This window comes from Phocoena sinus, chromosome 6 (assembly GCF_008692025.1).
Source record: "Phocoena sinus isolate mPhoSin1 chromosome 6, mPhoSin1.pri, whole genome shotgun sequence".
In the NCBI taxonomy this organism is placed as follows: domain Eukaryota; kingdom Metazoa; phylum Chordata; class Mammalia; order Artiodactyla; family Phocoenidae; genus Phocoena; species Phocoena sinus.
In genome coordinates, this window is record NC_045768.1 from 43,644,569 (window position 1) to 43,666,061 (window position 21,493).

General features: G+C 38.1%; 1 protein-coding gene across 1 annotated transcript in view; it reads left to right on the forward strand.

The window, feature by feature from the left end:
- Positions 1 to 21,493, forward strand: part of PRUNE2 (prune homolog 2 with BCH domain) — a 272,571-nt gene that overhangs the window by 74,107 nt on the left and 176,971 nt on the right. Inside the window, exon 6 of the mRNA XM_032634319.1 lies at positions 499 to 593. Coding sequence (XP_032490210.1) covers positions 499 to 593 — 95 coding nt within the window. The remainder of the gene's footprint in view (positions 1 to 498; positions 594 to 21,493) is intronic.

Genomic DNA, 21,493 nt, shown 5'->3' on the forward strand with positions numbered 1-21,493 from the left:
GCTCCCCTGAAGATTACTGGTTTCTGGTTGGATTTGGTCCATGGGAAGAGTTAGAAACATATGGGGCGTGGGAGTCAAAGGAAGAAGAGGCTGTAATATTTCTTCCCTGCTCCCTTCCTGTTTGGTGCTAAGTTTCTGGCAGCCCCTCTTCTACTGTTCCAGATCCCTGTTTCCCTCCTTTGAACCTCTGCTAGTCTCCGAATGCCTCACTATCTTTTATTAGTTTTCTCAGTCCCGCCCACATCTCTGTAAGAGTCCTGCCATTAAAGAATCTTCTTTTGCATCCTGAGGGGTGAATGCTACTTCCTGCTGGGATCCTAACTGATGCAAACATTGTCAGTAATGTGATTTTTGCCTTAATATGTGTGTTTATTATGGTTAAAAGAAATATGAGAGGGGAAATACTGAAATTAACAGGGCGACTTCTTTAGATAATCCCTTGATATTACCAAAAAAGTTCCCCAAGTATAACATACTGTTTTTTTCTCTTATCCACAGGTTTAAGTATTGAACAGACAATGCTGAAGAATCTGAAGGAACTTTCAGATGGAGAAATAAAAGTGGCCATTAGTAGCGTGAACATGACCCTGGAGGTAAGGGTGGGAAAGCCTTTTTGGCAATGACGGATTTCACACAATTGCATTCTGAGAAAATGGAATACGATTCTGTTTATTGCATAAGTTAGTGTTAGTCTTTTGCTGTGATATATTTGCTTCTTTGTGATATATTTGACTAGGAATGCGGGTTATTATTTTGGGTGAAAACACTATGCTAAACCAATGAAAAATGCCAAACAAGATGAGTGCCATTTCATTCATCTCAGTAAAACAAAACCTAAAACATAGTCACATATGTATACATGTATGTGTATGTATATGTATATCCTGTTTAATAACAATGATTATACATGTGATTAGATTCACTTCCTTTTTCTGTGCACTACCCTGCATTGTCCATAGATCTGTTCTAAGAAACCAAGCTGTCCTTTGGCTTTTGTAAGCTATTTGTATCCATGTCATTTTGAGAATCAATGGTGACAAATCAAGTATTAATAAGACCCTCCTTCCAATCTGTTAAATGAATGATTCAAAGTGAATGCAGCTCTTGACTTTGTATGTTTCCTTGGTAAATTGTCTTTTGTCTACTTTGGGGCTTTTCAGTGACTTGCATGTTAATCTTAATTAACCTAACTAATGGGAATTATATTTTACAGAGGCACATTTATGCTGTGCAGAACTCTGAGTATTTTTTACTGTTGTGTTGCCTTGATCAAGTGATCCACCTTTAATTGAGGCACTGAACTCTCAAGTCAAGTTTATGGAGATAAAAATTGCTGTCTAGGCATTTTGTCTTTTAGATTTTAGAATTGCATGTTGCTATTCTTTTTATTTTTCTTGTGGTAATGGTGACTGTATCACTGTGTATATTTCTAGGGCATAGGAGGCACACATGGGGTATCCATGCCTCGGAAAACCCAAGAGCAAACCAGGTGGCTTTTTCTGTGATTTCTTTGTAAAATTGTTCCGAGGTGTTTTGATATCGTAGTTCGCCTTGTACATCCACATGAGTACCAAGAGGCAGAGTGTTGTCGCTAAAGATACTCACACTTGGTGGTGATATAGTTTACAGACCACATTCTCATTGCATATAGAAACTCAACTGTTTCTGTGGACTTTCAAATTGATAAATGCTCCATATAATTAGACGACGATGTGACTCAATACAAGAAATACATGCAATTTGGGATGTAGTAATTAGATCATCACCTTCAATTACAAATCTGCTTTGTGTCTAGAAATCCAAGGAAGACATGGATCTTGCAAGGGTCAGTGGCCTTGAGAATCATTTCTACCAGTTCAGGCCTTAGGGTTTTCTTTCTCTTTTCCCCCTCCCGGCGCCCTTCATTTAACGGCATTTTATTAGGTTTTAAATGCCTTGTTTGGAATTCCTTTCTATATTAACATAGAGCATCTTGTAATTTGCTTAGGGAACTGTCTGTAGTTAGCAAATTATTTTAAGGCTATTATTATTATTATAGACTTACTGTAGCTTTAATGTACCTTCATTTATATTATAGGGGTATACAAATGGCTCTGTCAGATATGTTAAACTGTAAATGTTTATCAAGCTGAATAAGTGATAAAAAGATCGTCTTAATTTTGTAAGTAATTTACATAGAGGGCCAGTAATTAATCAGGCGGCTAAGTACATCTCTGGAAGAGCTATATGATCTTCTGGGAGGAGGGAGAAGGACATTTATACATACAAAGAAGGGTACACAGATTAAACTCTAATTAGCTGAATGAGAGCTTTTCACTTGTGCGTAACAGAGATATTAAAGATAACTGAGAAATGCAGAAGGAACTCCTTAATAACATTGTATATCTTCTTTGAGAGAGAAAATGTACACTATTTATTTAATCTTTTAGTTGGAAAAATCCCGAAGTTAAGGGCAGAGTTTGGTTTTCTCCATAGATCATCCTGTGATACAGTGGCGTTTTCACAATCTCGATCTATATTTGATTATATTTCAATATTCCTTTCCCATTACCATTTAAAAATAATGACAGAATTCCCCCTGTCTTATTTTGTATGGTTTGGAACAGCTGTTTAATAGCCCTTTAAATCTAGATATATTCTCAAAGAAATTTTCTTAGTTCCTATGACTTTCTAAATCTTACTTGTCCTTCAAAGCATGGTCAAGACCAAGCTACTTCATGATGACTTGTAGAAATTATCCATTTTCTATTACCACTTGCAAAATTGACCAACTTAGGACTTAAATATATACTATATCTTCCATTAATTTTCAACTTGTTTCAAATATTTAATCATGGTTAGACAATATTTTAAGCTAACTGGGGGTAAAGATGGTATTGTTGACTTCCATCTCCCTTTGATTTCCTGACACAGTGCTGGGGACATAGTAGGTACTCGGTTAATACATTTGTTAACAAATACAAATGCCATTTGTTCCTTTGATATCTGATTTTCATTTCCTGTTAAATTTAAGTAAGTCAGCTAGGAAAGCAAAGCCATCTAGCTGTGCATCCAAGTTAATTTACTTTGTTTCCTTCCAATCGGTTTCAACTGTAGCTGAAGGCCTGAGATCAGCTAGATAAAATACGGCCCACATATTTATCAGTAGAACTGCTTATCCAGCAGTCCAAAATTTGAATGGGTTACTTGTCACTGGAAGGAATCAGCTGGAAGTTCTGTGTGATGTCAGGGCAATGGGAAAGAGGATTCCTTACATTTTCAATGGCCCTTTGCAACTCCACAGTTGTATGTGTCATGGCTTTTATTTGCCTGATGACCCAGTTAACTTTCTTGGGTGGAAATATTGAGAAAAAAAAGAAGAATTTGTCTCCTTGCAACATATATAGAATGTCCTTCAGAGGGAAGCACTGGTTTGGGTGGTAGAAACCACTACCTTTGACAGATGGGTTCACTCTGGCCCTCTACGTTATAAAGAGAAAGCTACTAAACTTTTTGTCTCTCCTTTTTATTGTAGTATATCTCACAAATGATAGTTGTTCTAATTAAGGTTATATGGGTTATTGAAAATCTACCGTCGAAAGTAAATAATTACAATAATACTGAGTTTCAGTGCTTTGTTCAATATGTGAGATCAGAACGAGTGTGACCTTGAAAAGCAGTAGATAAAAAAATGGCCATATCAGGGGGCTTCCCTGGTGGAGCAGTGGTTGAGAGTCCGCCTGCCGATGCGGTGGACACGGGTTCGTGTCCTGGTCTGGGAGGATCCCACATGCTGTGGAGCGGCTGGGCCCGTGAGCCATGGCCGCTGAGCCTGCACGTCTGGAGCCTGTGCTCCTCAACAGGAGAGGCTGCAACAGTGAGAGGCCCGTGTACCACCAAAAATAAAAATAAAAAATGGCCATATCAGAAGCATGGCCAGAGGGCTAGTTCTTCTTGCAGAGAGGACTTGGAAGCTAGGACCATGGAAAAGATACTGCAGTCCCATTTCACATGGCCTCCGGTTCATTCTGAGTCTGAATATAGCACACATCCTGTGGGGCACACACACCATGTATAGGAATCCACTTCATTCATTATGGTTGTACCTGATCCTTTGTGCCCTTTTCATTGTTTGCCAATTTGATTATCAGGAAAGAGACACAGGTGGTTTTGATTTTGTTCTAATTCTGCATTTTAGTGGAGGAACCAGTAGAGAGAAACGAAGGTTGCCGAAAACCAAATCTATGTTAAAAAACTTTAAATAGTAAAGCCTTAGGGAAAATAAAGAAGAGAATTTATGGATATTAAAGTATGTGCTTAACTGGAACAAACTTTGCCTTTATGCTCCATTCGCTCCAGCAGAATGGAGCAATTATACATCCTGGGCCTACTTTACTCCTAGCAAAGCAGTATGTCTAGATGTTAAGGGAAAGGGACAAATCTTTCCATTCCAGTAAGGTGCCAATGAAGCAAACGAGATTGCTCATGGCGATACCACATGAATAGTTCCCTTGCCAACACCAAGTATTATTACATCTACGTAAGCGTTTCCCAAAAGGCTGTAAGTCATTAGCATCTTTCTTCAGGAAGAACAATAACCAGGCACTGACTTGATCACTTTTGTTATGACCAATCATGTTATGAATATTGCCACATATATACTGTGTCAGTTTGCTGCCATAACGAAGCACCACACACTATGTGGCTTAAACAACATAACTTTATTGTGTCACAGTCTGGAGGCTGGAAGTCCAAGATCTTGCATTGGCAGGACAGGTTCCTTCTGAAAGCTGAGAGAGAATCTGTCCCATGCCTCTCTCCTAGCTTCTGGTGGTTTACAGGCAATCTTTGGCATTCCATGGCTTATAGAAGTACCACCTTGGTCTCTGCCTTTGTTTTCACATTATCTTCCCCCTATGCGTGTCTCCAAATTTTTCCTTTTCATATGGTCATTAGTCGTATTGGATTAAGGCCCACCCTGATGACCTTATCTTAACTATTATATCTGCAATGACTCTATTTCCAAATAAAGTCACATTCTGGGGTGCTGGAGGTTAGGACTTCAACATATAATAAGACTGTATGAATGAACCTATTGCCTGTGAAGTACATTTCATCTGTTGCTCCCACATGTTTTTATTTTAAATCAATTTCCTTCAAATGAGGAAAAGTGGGGATTTCCAACTCTTGAAATTTTGTCTCCTTTATTCAGAGCTGGAGTCTGAGGAAATAGCTCCAGCCTGTTTTCTCTCTGGGGCCCCCTCCTGACCAGACACTATGCTATTTGAAATCTGGAATAGAACACATGGGATGCCCTGCACAGCGATTACCAGCCAAGCTGCACCTTGGAAACTGAGGAGGGAAAAACTCCTTTTCCCTCCTACCAACCTTTTCCCTTAGCATTCAGAGCACGGACCAGAATGAATTCCCAAGATCACTGTTAAACTCCTCCCTAATGAAAGTGAACATTTTTACTCAGGCTGCAGTGATGCATCTTTGAACCATTGTAACAGGTGATTTAAGACTCAGTGAACCAATATGAAACCTGGTTTACCAAATTTAAGCGTGAAACATGATTTTTTATTGTCTGAGCTTGGAGTTTTTTGGAATTCAGGATGAAAATACCTCTAGAGTATTTACCTACCTTATTTTGTCGTAAAATGCATAGTCATATTTGAGGAAGTATATATTATTTTTGATTGGCATATTCTTCAAAATGCCTAACGCTTATGCTGGAGGTGATTTTTCAAAGCTGTTTGGCTAACCAATGGAAATATGTTTAACCACTGCCTCTGTTTCCTTTTGGGTCCAGGGCTGCCAACTCCTACTTGCTAAGACGGAGTTAACATTTGATGACAAGGCTCACTGTGTATCAGGCAGTAGAGTAAGAACTTGCAAGCATTGTCTTCTTTAATCTGCCCAGCAACCCCATGAGGTAGAGATGCTATGAGTACCCTTGTATTAGTTAAGGTAACTCTAACAGCAGTAACAGGTAAACCCCAAATCTCAAAGACTCAACACATAACTTATGCATTTTTTGCTCATGCAGCAAAATCCAATTTAGTGTTCCTGGTTGTGTGACCAGGGGTGATTCAGAGACCATCTTTAACGTGTGGCTCCCAAGATTGCCTGAGACATCTCCATCCATCCTGTCTCTCAAGATGGAGAAGAGCTTGGAGGGCCAAAGGTGGGAGGCTTTATGGATCTTTTCAGAACGTAGCATCTGTCACTTCTGCTCATGTTTCATTGGCCCAGTCACATGGTTGCATCTGACTGCAGGGAGGCTGAGAAATGCAGTCTAACTGTATGTCCAAGAAGAAGAAACAGTTTGAAGAATAATTAGCCAGTCTCTGCCACAATCTCCATCTTGGAGGTGAGGAAATTAGAATCTAAAAAGGTTAAATCATTTGTCTAATACAGAGCTGGGACCAAAATCTGGATCTGTTCTGCCCAAGCACTGTGTTTACTACTTGGGATATGAGGCCCACTTGGGGGTTTGCTAGTAAGTCATCAGTTGTCAATCATTGCCGCAAACTCCAGGTGTTGGACAGCCTCGACAGACACCCTTAAGCAATCCTTGGTTGGAACTCTTGTTTTCCCTACTCTTGGTACCAAGCCACTTCTTGTTTATGTTCATATCTTTGCTTCTTTTAAAAATCATTTTAATTTTTGATCTGTAAACATCATCTAAGTCTTCATAGTAAATGTAATTATCAGCCCCTCATATAGAGGAGATTTGGAAAAACAAGTCAAGTAGATAAAAATAATAAGAAAAAAGATTATGAGGTGAGGGATAGGACAAGGACACACCATGTAGGAAGGAAGGAATTCCGATTTTTTTTCTCTGCCTGCCTCTAGAATTCAAGGACATGGGTATTCTGGTTTACCTTGTTGTAATGTAACTTTTTCAAATGTGTGTTCAAAATAGCAGCTCAAATCCATGAAAAATTTTAATGGTAGAGATTTTTTATGGAAAGGAAACAGTATTACTTTGAGCACTATGGTAATTCCTAATAACGAAATTCTGAGTAGTTGAGGTGTTAGGAGTTCTCAATTCATACCTGGCTGAAGAGTCCACAGGGGTTTAAAGCAAATGACAAACACGGTTAGGTGACTTTCATTGTGTGAATTTAACAGTCACTGCGTGTGAGTCATCTGAAGTGTGAATTATAATTTGAAACTAATTTAGAGCTAATAATTCATAGCTTCTTGAGGACAATGGCAGGATAAAAAAGTGAAACCTGAAATCAGAAAAGTAGACTTGCATTGCTACTCTGAGCTATGAGCAGTTCTTGGTAATGAGATGTAATTAAAATGAGGGAATCGAAATTCCCTATTTAACGAATGGTTTATCATATCAGCTGCAATAGCACTTTGTCTCTGGGAAAAAATGTACTAGGCAGCTGAAGCGTATAATATTTAGAATCCTTACAATTTGTAGATAGGTAGCTCCTTCTGCAGATGACCCAAAGTATTTTAAGATACCAGATGAAGTCTGCAAAACTGGCCTATCTAGAAATACCTTATAATGGAATTCCTGTTTTGTAGTTACAGCTAAACTGAGGTTGGAGGCAACTTGATGTTTTTGCTTTTTTTACCTATTGACCAGTTTCAAATGGATTTAACTGATTCACAAAACTTGGCCTATCTAGCCATACTTCTTTATATTTATTTCCCTCAATGGTACAAAATACCTCAATACTCAATATTTAGAGATCATAAAGTTACTCATTATGCACTGTGCTTTCTTTGCTAAGGGGTGGTGCCCTGGACACTTCTCCTTCTCCCCTGAAATTCTATAGAAGTGTATTTACATGGAGGAAGTGGAAAGGGAGGAGCATAGAAAACACAGAGCCTGCCCCAGGCATAAACTCTCCTCAGGGCCCAGAAATCCCCACTGACTTCCCTGGGCAACTGTGAAGTGGGAATGCAATAATGAGATCAGATGCTATGAGGACATGGCCTCCTCAAGAGGCTGTGGGGAAGTTAGCCTCAAAAATGGCTACTGGGCCTGGGGCAGAAAGGAAGAAAGCTGTGGAGGGAGGTGCATGCCACTCCAGGAAGCCCAGATGGGGTTGATTGCTAGTGAGTGAACAGGGTAGAGTCCGTGTCCCATTTGACTGTATTTTACTTGCTGCATCTCTGGTGGACAGAATGATTCAGATTTACATGCAAATGTGGGTGTGTATCATCCATAACCACTCTCTCTTTTCATTACATCCCCGCCCCGCAATGTGCCCCTGCGTCTGCTTAGCACCAAGGACATGGAACCAAACAGAGCTGCGATACCCCTAGGATTCCTGAGGTCATGAGGTGTTGGGTCCAACTGGCTCCCTGCTCAGTGCCTTCTCCTCAGAATAAAATGGTGTTCCAGTTATCTACTGCTGTGTCACAGGCCACCCCCAGAACCTCGAGATTTAAACTAAGATGTTATTATCTCTCATGGTTCTTTGGCTTTTTTTGGGTTCAGATGGGCAGTTTTTGCTCAGAGTTTCTCATGCAGTTGCAGTCAGATGGTAGTCACCTGTGAGCTCACTTGGGACTCACCGGGTGTGGGCTGCTCACAGCCTGATAGATTAGGCGAGAGAGCCACAAAAGCGAGCTTTGGAAGAGACTCAGATGGAATCTGCGATTATTGTGACCTAACTTCAAATATCTCAGAATATCACTTCCATCATGTTTTATTGTTCATGCAACTCCCTAAGGCCAGCCCAGATTGATGATAAAATAGAATTAGCAGTGGTGTGCTGGTAAATGTTTAACAATGGGCTCTATAAAAAAAAAAACAAAAAAACACACATATTACTGATATGCAGGATATATAGCACACAATTTACAAATTACATACTCTTTATTGTAAATTCTATACAATCGATTCTTACAGAATGAGTTACTTAATTTTAATGCAACTCTTGCCCTGCAATTGATGAACCAGTATAGTTCCAACAAGAATGTGGTTGATTTTTTTTTTTTTAATAAGAAAGTGAAACAACAAAGATTTTTTGTCTGAACTTTACCTGTTTGTCAACAGCATGAATGACTTCTCTGCTGCCTTAAAGAATAGTTTTCAAATACTGGAAGAACATGTCCTCAGAGTTTTGTTTTTATTTTTGTGCTATTCGCAATGTAATGGCTAGAAACACAATCCACTTTTAAGTTTAGCCTACATAATTAACTTTCTCCATTAGTTTAAGTCGAGACAGGCAAATTTTTTTCTGCAAAGAGCTAGATAGTAAATATTTTAGGCTTTATGGTCCAAGAGGCAAAAGTGAGGATTTTATGTGGGACTAAATAACGATTAGAAAGTGTTTAGCTCACTGGCTGTACAGAAACAGGCAGTGGGCTGAATTTGGCCTGTGGGCCATAATTTGCCAACACCTGCTCTAGAAAACCAATAAATCAATTAAACAAGCTTTGATTTGTAGTGTTTGCCAATTTTCATAATGTAAATATCTTACTGTAGCCAGTTTCAAGGTACCAATGTGATATCATCAAAACGTGGTAAGGAATAGTTCTAACACTGTATTGTATAATTGAAATTTGCTAAGAGTAGATCTTAAGCATTGTCACAAAAAAAAGAAAAGAAAAAAAGCTCATCATCTTGTTATATACTTTAAATATATTAAAATTTTATTTGTAAAAAAGAAAAACAGATTGGGAAGAGATGCACAGAAGCATACCATTATATAGCTTCTCCAGCAGACAGATGCAATAGAACATAGATAATGTAGTAGAATAATTAGGAAGTGATACGTTTTGAGAATTTATGACTTTTGTTTTTAATATAATTTATTTAATGTAGAATATTTAATATAATTTTTAAATGGCTGTGTTTAATTTGTTAATGGTGGGTTTGCAAATTTCCTGAAAATTTTACAATCATTGCTTACCAACCTGTACAAGTCAGCGCAAACACACTGCTGGGAATTAGACCCCAATTCTTTTTTGTGTGTATATTTTAAAATTTATTTTACTGAAGTATAGTTGATTTACAATGTTGTGTTAATTTCTACTGTGCAGCAAAGTGATTCAGTTTTACATATATACATTCTTTTTCATATCCTTTTCCATTATGGTTTATCATAGGATTTTGAATATAGTTCTCTGTGCTATACAGTAGGACCTCGTTGTTTATCCATTCTATATATACCAGTTTGCATCTGCTAACCCCAAACTCCCAATCCATCCCTCCCCTGTTCCCCCTCCTCCTTGGCAACCTCAAGTCTGTCCTCTATGCCTGTGAGTCTGTTTCTCTTTCATAGATAAGTTCATTTGTGTCATATTTTAGATTCCATATATAAGTGATATCCTATGGTATTTGTCTTTCTCTTTCTGACTTACCTCACATAGTATGATAATCTCTAGGTCCATCCATGTTGCTGCAAATGGCATCATGTCATTCTTTTTTATGGCTGAGTAGTATCCATTGCATATATGTACCACATCTTCTTTATCCATTCATCTGTTGATGGGCATTTAGGTTGTTTCCATGTCTTGGCTATTGTAAATAGTGCTGCAGTGAACATTGGGTGCATGTTATCTTTTCGAATTTTAGTTTTCTCTGAATATATGCCCAGGCGTGGGATTGCAGGATTATATGGCAACTCTATTTTTAGTTTTCTGAGGAACCTCCATACTGTTTTGCATAGTGGCTGCACCAACTTACATTCCTACCAACACTGTAGGAGGGTTCCCTTTTCTCCACACCCTCTCCAGAATTTGTCATTTGTAGACAGAATGATGGACATTCTGACTGGTGTAAGGTGGTACCTCATTGTAGCTTTGATTTGCATTTCTCTAATAATTAATGATGTTGGCATCTTTTCATGTGCTTTTTGGTCATCTGTATGTCTTCTTTGGAGAAATGTCTGTTTAGATCATCTTCCCATATTTTTATTGTGTCGTTTATTTTTTTGATATTGAGCTGTGTGAGCTGTTTGTATATTTTAGAAATCAATCCTTGTCGGTTGCTTCACTTGCAAGTATTTTCTCCCATTCTGAGGGTTGTCTTTTTGTTTTGTTTATGGTTTCCTTTGCTGTGAAAAGCTTTTAAGTTTAATTAGATCCCATTTGTTTATTTTTGCTTTTATTTCTTCTGCCTTGGGAGACTGACCTAAGAGAACATTGGTATGATTTAGGTCTGAGAATGTTTTGCTTATGTTCTCTTCTAAGAGTTTTATGGTGTCAAGTCTTATATTTAAGTCTTTAAGCCATTTTGAGTTTATTTTTGTGTATGGTGGCAGGGTGTGTTCTAACTTCCTTGATACACATGCCACTGTCCAACTTTCCTGACACCACTTGCTGAGGAGACTGTCTATTCTCTGTTGTATATTCTTGCCTTCTTTGTCAAAGATTAATTAACTGTAGGTGTGTGGGGTTTTTTCTGGGCTCTCTGCTCTGTTCCATTGATGCATATATCTTTTTTTGTGCCAATACCATGCTGTTTTGATTACTGTAGCTTTGTACTATAGTCTGAAGTCAGGGAGCCTGATTCCTCCAGCTCCGTTTTTCTTTCTCAATATTGCTTTGGTTATTCGGGGTTTTTTGTGTTTCCATACAAATTGCAAAATTTTTTGTTCTAGTTCTGTGAAAAATGCCTTTGGTAGTTTGACAGGGATTGCACTGAATCTGTAGATTGCTTTGGGTAGTATAGTCATTTTCACAATATTGATTCTTCCAATCCAAGAACATGGTATATCTCTCCATCTGTTTGTATCATCTTTGATTTCTTTCATCAATGTCTTATAGTTTTCTGCATACAGGTCTTTTGTCTCCCTAGGTAGGTTTATTCCTAGGTATTTTATTCTTTTTGTTGCAGTGGTAAATGGGAGTGTTTCCTTAATTTCTCTTTCAGATTTTTCATTGTTAGTGTATAGGAATGCCAGAGATTTCTGTGCATTAATTTTGTATCCTGCTACTTTACCAAATTCACTGATTAGCTCTAGTAGTTCTCTGGTAGCATCTTTAGGATTCTCTGTGTATAGTATCATGTCATCAGCAAACAGTGACAGTTTTACTTCTTCTTTTCCGATTTGGATTCCTTTTATTTCTTTTTCTTCTCTGATTGCTGTGGCTAAAACTTCCAAAACTATGTTGAGTAATAGTGGTGAGAATGGGCAACCTTTAGACCCCAATTCTTGATGTGAGGAGGAGCATGTGCCTATAGGGAGGGGAGGAATTGAAGGTGACCATCTTTGGAGACTTTACCAAAGAAGGGGATTGCTTCTCATATCCAACTGTGTCATTAAGTCCTAGACTTTCTTCTATGAATCAAGGAAAAGTAGAATCTTAATTTATGATAATTTACTCATCTGGTTTCATGCACTTTGGTCAATGGTATATTTGCGACAGTTAATAATCTTGGCTTAGATTAAGAGTGGGTAGGGCCACACTGCAGCTAGAGATAATGGTTCGTGTGTACAGTACTGAAGAGCATCGGATAATTAGTCTTTAAGGTCTTTCCTACTTGGACACAGACATCACAGTCACCACTGCCTCTATTCATCAGTCACCACGCATGCTGGGGGCTCAGGCTCTTGCCCTGGAAGCCTTGTCTTCCCTACTCTCTGGTCTCTTCTATTCTGCTAGAGACACAGAGCTTGTTCTCGTCAGCAATGCATCCTGGGTTGTCACCAGTTTCCTCCTGAACTTCACTGTCATGGGCTGTACTAGTGAGATCTGGTAACAGTCTTTGGACCACATTTTCTGCATATCTTTTTTTTTTTTTATCACTTCCTGTCTTTCCTTTCCTTTGCAGGTTTCACACAGCTTTTCCCTTTTCCATATGTCCATCTGTTCCTTTGCAGAAACCCTATTCCATTCTTCACTGCCACTTCTCCTGCCTTGATATTACTGCACTTTCTTCCAGTAACTTCTTGATTATTTGTAATTAAGAAGCCAATAAAAAGTCTTTCTATATGTCACCAAAATGTCTAAGGCTCTCCATTTAGATGTGGTATTTCTGGTACCTCTGTCACCTTATTTGGGGACCTATCTCTTAAGTTCACAGTCACTGTGGGGAAATGGGCATATTATCAGAAGGCATTCTGAATAAATTCATGTATCACTGCAACTTATGTAAATAAAAATGGTACATTTCTAGACTTCAAAAGTAATAAGCAGGCAATTCTGTTTTACTGAAAGCCTTTAGTAGGAGCAGTAAGTTGACCCTTTCCTTGTGCAGGAAATGGAATATCCATGCCTGCCTTCCTGAGAAAATGAGCTCTGTGATATGGTAGAATTTAGTACCTCTCTTATCATGGCCCTTTAATAAATGTTGGTATTTGGAAAGCTAATAATAGGTAGTCTTTGGTTCTAGTCATTTTAACCACCCAATAAAATGACAAAGAAACCAGAAAACAGCCTATTAAGTTAATTCATTCTCAACTTCAGCACTGCTGAGGGAATTAAGAAATAGCGTTTCACAAAATATATCAGTGATAATTTGAACTTTTTCATAGCACAATATCTAATACTCTTCTGCATCTTTCTTTACAAGAAGGGAAACCCTGAGGACATAGTGATATGCTAGGATGAGTGCTCTTTCGCTCTGTAAATACATTTTAAAAGTGTACTATAATGTCATTTTGATGGTTTAATTTCTGGAAGGATTTGGCTAATTACATTTTTAGGAATATACTCAGACCAGTTTTAGCTGCCCAGTGTTACTTTTAATAGCAGCTGTTGCTTACCTCTTCTCTTGTTTGTTTTCTCTCTCACCCCCTTTCAGAGTTATTTTGCTGATTTGGAGACCTGACCTTGGTTTAAATTAGTTTGTAACACTCCTGTGAATCATAGGCAATATTTTAATGGTTAATTACTACATTGTATCAACTTGCCATAGAAAAGTAGGCTGTGAAACTAAAGGAAAATTTTTCCTTTTTCTTGTGACAGAAGAAACATGTACAGAAGAGAAACTGTGAAGTGGGATGGTATTAGAGTGCTTCTTTCCCATCCGTGTAGGTAAATGCTGAATTGGTTCCCTAAGTAACAAAAACTCTTTTTTAGTACACACTGAGGAAATAATAAATTTATACCAAATAGCCAGTGGCAATTTAGATAAATAAGAAGACTCAAACAAAAGAATAATTTAGGATTCTTTCCAGAATAGGCATCTTGTTCCTTAATCAACAGTGATTGTGAAGATTGGCTGTGTGGAATCTGTGGGAGAAGAGTGGGTTATGGTAGGTTGGTGGTGTCACCTAGTGGTAGAAAGGGGAAAACAGAACAAGGTGCTAGAACTAGGATTTGGTAATTTATTATCGTCTTCTTTTATTCCTTCAAAAGAATAATTTAATGCTCTTTGTATTCATAGCATGGCGCTAGCCAATACCTCGAATAATTCAAATTTTAAACATAAATGTAATGGTATCCAACATTCGTTGAGCGTTCACTATGTACCATGCATTTTATTTTTATTTTCTCATTGAACCTCCATGAATACCCTCTGAAATAAGTCCATTATTATTTCCAACTTGTAAATTAACTGTAGTAGACTCTTCTAGAAATGGTAGTTCATGGCATGAAGTATTTGTGGCTATGTTTTGCCTTCCAGCATTTTAGACTAGCATTCTTTTCATGATGCCGTTATGAAATCTACTTTTCAGTGTCTTTGGAATGCCCATGCCAAGCACACCTGTTGTTGACTCTTCATTGTTTTGGTCTTTAAGAGTGCTTTCTTTTTAACCCAAATCAAACAGTCATCTTGTACCTACCTTCCCATGGAGCCCAAACAATGAGGCTCCCAACCTATATGGCAGTTGTTGACATCACCAGGTCAGCCTATAGCACGTCAGACTGGCTAATCTGTCCTTAGGACACCAGGGTTGAAGAGGAGGGTTTGAAAGCATGCACTCATCTCATCCATCCACTTAATCACCCCATGAACAGTCATTTGTCATCAAACATTTTTACTGAGTAGCTTCTATATGCTGAAATATAGGCTAGATACTATAGTACAAGCTCATGAATGATTGGTAATTTTAGTGGGCTTTATTGGGGCAATACAGGACACCAGAGTTTCTGAATCAATAGCTTTGGTTGGGGTCTGAGAATATGTATGTTTAATAAGTTCCTTGGGATGCTGATGTTGCTGGTCCAGACACATTTTGAGCACCATTGGCTTAGAGCCATTTGATTCAGTTTCCAACTTTTGGACACATATACACGGATACTGAGGAAGGAAATTGGCATTCACCAAGTTTCTAGCACTATGTTAGGTGCTTTATATTAGTTATCTTTTAAAATCCTGATGCCTTCCTTATGATGTACATAGGCAGTTATTATATCTGTTTTTTTTTTTTTTTTTTTTTTTTGTTTATTCATTTATTTAGGCTGTGCCGCACAGCCTGCGGGATCTTAATCTTTTTTTTTTTTTTTTTTAAACATCTTTATTGGGGTATAATTGCTTTACAATGGTGTGTTAGTTTCTGCTTTACAACAAAGTGAATCAGCTATACATATACATATGTTCCCATATGTCTTCCCTCTTGCGTCTCCCTCCCTCCCACTCTCCCCATCCCACCCTTCCAGGCTGTCACAAAGCACCGAGCTAATATCCCTGTGCCTTGAGGCTGCTTCCCCCCAGCTATCTACCTTACTACGTTTGTTAGTGTGTATATGTCCATGACTCTCTCTCGCCCTGTCAAAACTCACCCTTCCCCCTCCCCATATCCTTAAGTCCGTTCTCCAGTAGGTCTGCGTCTTTATTCCTATCTTACCCCTAGGTTCTTCATGACATTTTTTTCCCTTAAATTCCATATATATGTGTTAGCATACGGTATTTGTCTTTTTCTTTCTGACTTACTTCACTCTGTATGACAGATTCTAGGTCTATCCATCTCATTACAAATAGCTCAATTTCATTTCTTTTTAAGGCTGAGTAATATTCCATTGTGTATATGTGCCACATCTTCTTTATCCATTCATCCGATGATGGGCGCTTAGGTTGTTTCCATGTCCTGGCTATTGTAAATAGAGCTGCAATGAACATTTTGGTACATGACTCTCTTTGAATTTTGGTTTTCTCAGGGTATATGCCAAGTAGTGGGATTGCTGGGTCATATGGTAATTCTATTTGTAGTTTTTTAAGGAACCTCCATACTGTTCTCCAGAGTGGCTGAACCAATTCACATTCCCACCAGCAGTGCAAGAGTGTCCCCTTTTCTCCACACCCTCTCCAGCATTTATTGTTTCTTGATTTTTTGATGATGGCCATTCTGACTGGTGTGAGATGATATCTCATTGTAGTTTTGATTTGCATTTCTCTAATGATTAATGATGTTGAGCATTCTTTCATGTGTTTGTTGGCATTCTGTATATCTTCTTTGGAGAAATGTCTATTTAGGTCTTCTGCCCATTTTTGGATGGGGTTGTTTGTTTTTTTGTTATTGAGCTGCATGAGCTGCTTGTAAATTTTGGAGATTAATCCTTTGTCAGTTGCTTCATTTGCAAATGTTTTCTCCCATTCTGAGGGTTGTCTTTTGGTCTTGGTTATGGTTTCCTTTGCTGTGCAAAAGCTTTGAAGTTTCATTAGGTCCCATTTGTTTATTTTTGTTTTTATTTCCATTACTCTAGGAGGTGGGTCAGAAAGGATCTTGCTGTGATTTATGTCATAGAGTGTTCTTCCTATGTTTTCTTCTAAGAGTTTGATAGTTTCTGGCCTTACATTTAGGTCTTTAATCCATTTTGAGCTTATTTTTGTGTATGGTGTTAGGGAGTGATCTAATCTCATACTTTTACATGTACCTGTCCAGTTTTCCCAGCACCATTTATTGAAGAGGCTGTCCTTTCTCCACTGTACATTCCTGCCTCCTTTATCAAAGATAAGGTGTCCATATGTGCGTGGGTTTATCTCTGGGCTTTCTATCCTGTTCCACTGATCTGTCTTTCTGTTTTTGTGCCAGTACCATACTGTCTTGATTACTGTTGCTTTGTAATATAGTCTGAAGTCAGGGAGCCTTATTCCTCCAGCTCCTTTTTTCGTTCTAAAGATTGCTTTGGCTATTCGGGGTCTTTTGTGTTTCCATACAAATTGCGAAATTTTTTGTTCTAGTTCTGTGAAAAATGCCAGTGGTAGTTTGATAGGGATTGCATTGAATCTGTAGATTGCTTTGGGTAGTAGAGTCATTTTCACAATGTTGATTCTTCCCATCCAAGAACATGGTATATCTCTCCATCTATTTGTATCATCTTTAATTTCTTTCATCAGTGTCTTATAATTTTCTGCATACAGGTCTTTCGTATCCTTAGGTAGGTTTATTCCTAGATATTTTATTCTTTTTGTTGCAATGGTAAATGGGAGTGTTTTCTTGATTTCACTTTCAGATTTTTCATCATTAGTATATAGGAATGCCAGAGATTTCTGTGCATTAATTTTGTATCCTGCTACTTTACCAAATTCATTGATTAGCTCTAGTAGTTTTCTGGTAGCATCTTTAGGATTCTCTATGTATAGTATCATGTCATCTGCAAACAGTGACAGCTTTACTTCTTCTTTTCCGATTTGGATTCCTTTTATTTCCTTTTCTTCTCTGATTGCTGTGGCTAAAACTTCCAAAACTATGTTGAATAAGAGTGGTGAGAGTGGGCAACCTTGTCTTGTTCCTGATCTTAGTGGAAATGCTTTCAGTTTTTCACCATTGAGGATGATGTTTGCTGTGGGCTTGTCATATATGGCTTTTATTATGTTTAGGAAAGTTCCCTCTATGCCTACTTTCTGGAGGGTTTTTATCATAAATGGGTGTTGAATTTTGTCGAAAGCTTTCTCTGCATCTATTGAGATGATCATATGGTTTTTCTCCTTCAATTTGTTAATATGGTTTATCACATTGATAGATTTGCGTATATTGAAGAATCCTTGCATTCCTGGAATAAACCCCACTTGATCATGGTGTATGATCCTTTTAATGTGCTGTTGGATTCTGTTTGCTAGTATTTTGTTGAGGATTTTTGCATCTATGTTCATCAGTGATATTGGCCTGTAGTTTTCTTTCTTTGTGACATCCTTGTCTGGTTTTGGTATCAAGGTGATGGTGGCTTCGTAGAAGGAATTTGGGAGTGTTCCTCCTTCTGGGATATTTTGGAAGAGTTTGAGAAGGATAGGTGTTAGCTCTTCTCTAAACGTTTGATAGAATTCACCTGTGAAGCCATCTGGTCCTGGGCTTTTGTTTGTTGGAAGGTTTTTAATCACAGTTTCAATTTCAGTGCTTGTGATTGGTCTGTTCATATTTTCTATTTCTTCCTGATTCAGTCTTGGCAGGTTGTGCATTTCTAAGAATTTGTCCATTTCTTCCAGATTGTCCATTTTATTGGCATAGAGTTGCTTGTAGTAATCTCTCATGATTTTTTTTATTTCTGCAGTGTCAGTTGTTACTTCTCCTTTTTCATTTCTAATTCTATTGATTTGAGTCTTCTCCCTTTTTTTCTTGATGAGTCTGGCTAGTGGTTTATCTATTTTGTTTATCTTCTCAAAGAACCAGCTTTTAGTTTTATTGATCTTTGCTATTGTTTCCTTCATTTCTTTTTCATTTATTTCTGATCTGATTTTTATGATTTCTTTCCTTCTGCTAGCTTTGGGGTTTTTTTGTTCTTCTTTCTCTAATTGCTTGAGGTGCAAGGTTAGGTTGTTTATTCGAGATGTTTCCTGCTTCTTAAGGTGGGCTTGTATTGCTATAAACTTCCCCCTTAGAACTGCTTTTGCTGCATCCCATAGGTTTTGGGTCGTTGTGTCTCCATTGTCATTTGTTTCTAGGTATTTTTTTATTTCCTCTTTGATTTCTTCAGTGATCACTTCATTATTAAGTAGTGTATTGTTTAGCCTCCATGTGTTTGTATTTTTTACAGACCTTTTCCTGTAATTGATATCTAGTCTCATGGCGTTGTGGTCGGAAAAGATACTTGATACAATTTCAGTTTTCTTAAATTTACCAAGGCTTGATTTGTGACCCAAGATATGATCTATCCTGGAGAATGTTCCATGAGCACTTGAGAAAAATGTGTATTCTGTTGTTTTTGGATGGAGTGTCCTATAAACATCAATTAAGTCCATCTTGTTTAATGTATCATTTAAAGCTTGTGTTTCCTTATTTATTTTCATTTTGGATGATCTGTCCATGGGTGAAAGTGGGGTGTTAAAGTCCCCTACTATGAATGTGTTACTGTTGATCTCCCCTTTTATGGTTGTTAGTATTTGCCTTATGTATTGAGGTGCTCCTATGTTGGGTGCATAAATATTTACAATTGTTATATCTTCTTCTTGGATCGATCCCTTGATCATTATGTAGTGTCCTTCTTTGTCCCTTTTAATAGTCCTTATTTTAAAGTCTATTTTGTCTGATATGAGAATTGCTACTCCAGCTTTCTTTTGGTTTCCATTTGCATGGAATATCTTTTTCCATCCCCTTACTTTCAGTCTGTATGTGTCTCTAGTTCTGAAGTGGGTCTCTTGTAGACAGCATATATAAGGGTCTTGTTTTTGTATCCATTCAGCCAATCTGTGTCTTTTGGTGGGAGCATTTAGTCCATTTACATTTAAGGTAATTATTGATATGTATGTTCCTATTTCCATTTTATATATTGTTTTGGGTTCGCTACCATAGGTCATTTCCTTCTCTTGTGTTTCGTGTCTAGAGAAGTTCCTTTAGCATTTGTTGTAAAGCTGGTTTGGTGGTGCTGAACTCTCTCAGCTTTTGCTTGTCTGTAAAGGTTTTAATTTCTCCATCAAATGTGAATGAGATCCTTGCTGGGTAGAGTAGTCTTGGTTGCAGGCTATTCTCCTTCATCACTTTCAGTATGTCCTGCCACTCCCTTCTGGCTTGTAGGGTTTCTGCTGAGAGATCCGCTGTTAACCTTATGGGGATTCCCTTGTGTGTTATTTGTTGTTTTTCCCTTGCTGCTTTTAATATGCTTTCTTTGTATTTAATTTTTGACAGTTTGATTAATATGTGTCTTGGCGTGTTTCTCCTTGTATTTATCCTGTATGGGACCCTCTGTGCTTCCTGGACTTGATTAACTATTTCCTTTCCCATATTAGGGAAGTTTTCAACTATAATCTCTTCAAATATTTTCTCAGTCCCTTTCTTTCTTTCTTCTTCTTCTGGAACCCCTATAATTCGAATGTTGGTGCGTTTCATGTTGTCCCAGAGGTCTCTGAGACTGTCCTCAGTTCTTTTCATTCTTTTTTCTTTATTCTGCTCTGCAGTAGTTATTTCCACTACTTTATCTTCCAGGTCACTTATCCGTTCTTCTGCCTCAGTTATTCTGCTATTGATCCTATCTAGAGTGATTTTAATTTCATTTATTGCATTGTTCATCGTTGCTTGTTTCATCTTTAGTTCTTGTAGGTCCTTGTTAACTGTTTCTTGCATTTTGTCCATTCTACTTCCAAGATTTCGGATCATCCTTACTATCATTATTCTGAATTCTTTTTCAGGTAGATTGCCTATTTCCTCTTCATTTGTTAGGTCTGGTGGGTTTTTATCTTGCTCCTTCATCTGCTGTGTGTTTTTCTGTCTTCTCATTTTGCTTATCTTACTGTGTTTGGGGTCTCCTTTTTGCAGGCTGCAGGTTCGTAGTTCCCGTTGTTTTTGATGTCTGTCTCCAGTGGCTAAGGTTGTTTCAGTGGGTTGTGTAGGCTTCCTGGTGGAGGGGACTAGTGCCTGTGTTGTGCTGGATGAGGCTGGATCTTGTCTCTCTAGTGGGCAGGTTCACGTCTGGTGGTGTGTTTTGGGGTGTCTGTGGCCTTATTATGATTTTAGGCAGCCTCTCTGCTAATGGGTGGGGTTGTGTTCCTGTTTTGCTAGTTGTTTGGCATAGGTTGTCCAGCACTGTGGCTTGCTAGTCGTTGAGTGAAGCTGGGTGCTGGTGTTAAGATGGAGGTCTCTGGGAGATTTCCGCTGTTTAATATTATGTGGAGCTGGGAGGTCTCTTGTTGACCAGTGACCTGAAGTTGGCTCTCCTACCTCAGAGGCAGAGCCCTGACTCCTGGCTGGAGCACCAAGAGCCTTTCATCCACACGGCTCAGAATAAAAGGGAGAAAAAGTAGAGAGAATTAGTAGAAGTATGAGGAAAGAAAGAAGGAAAGGAGGAAAGGAAGGAAGGAAGAAAGAAGCAAAGAAGGAAAGAAAGGAGGGAGGGAGGGAGGAAGGAAGGAAGGAAGGAGGGAAAGAAGGAAAAAAAGACAGAAAGAAAGATGATACAGTAAAAATAAAATAAAGTATAATATAGTTATTGAATTAAAAAATATTTAGAAAAAAAAAAAGGGACGGATAGAACCTTAGGACAAATGTTGGAAGCAAAGCTATACAGAGAAAATCTTACACAGAAGCATACACATACACCTTCACAAAAAGAGGTAAAGGGGGAAAAAATCATAAATCCTGCTCCCTGAGACCACCTCCTCAATTTGGGGTGATTCGTTGTCTAAAGGAGGGAGGGAAGGAAGGAAAGAAAGAACGAAGGTAAAGTATAATAAAGTTATTACAATTAAACTTAATTATTAAGAAAAAGAATTTTT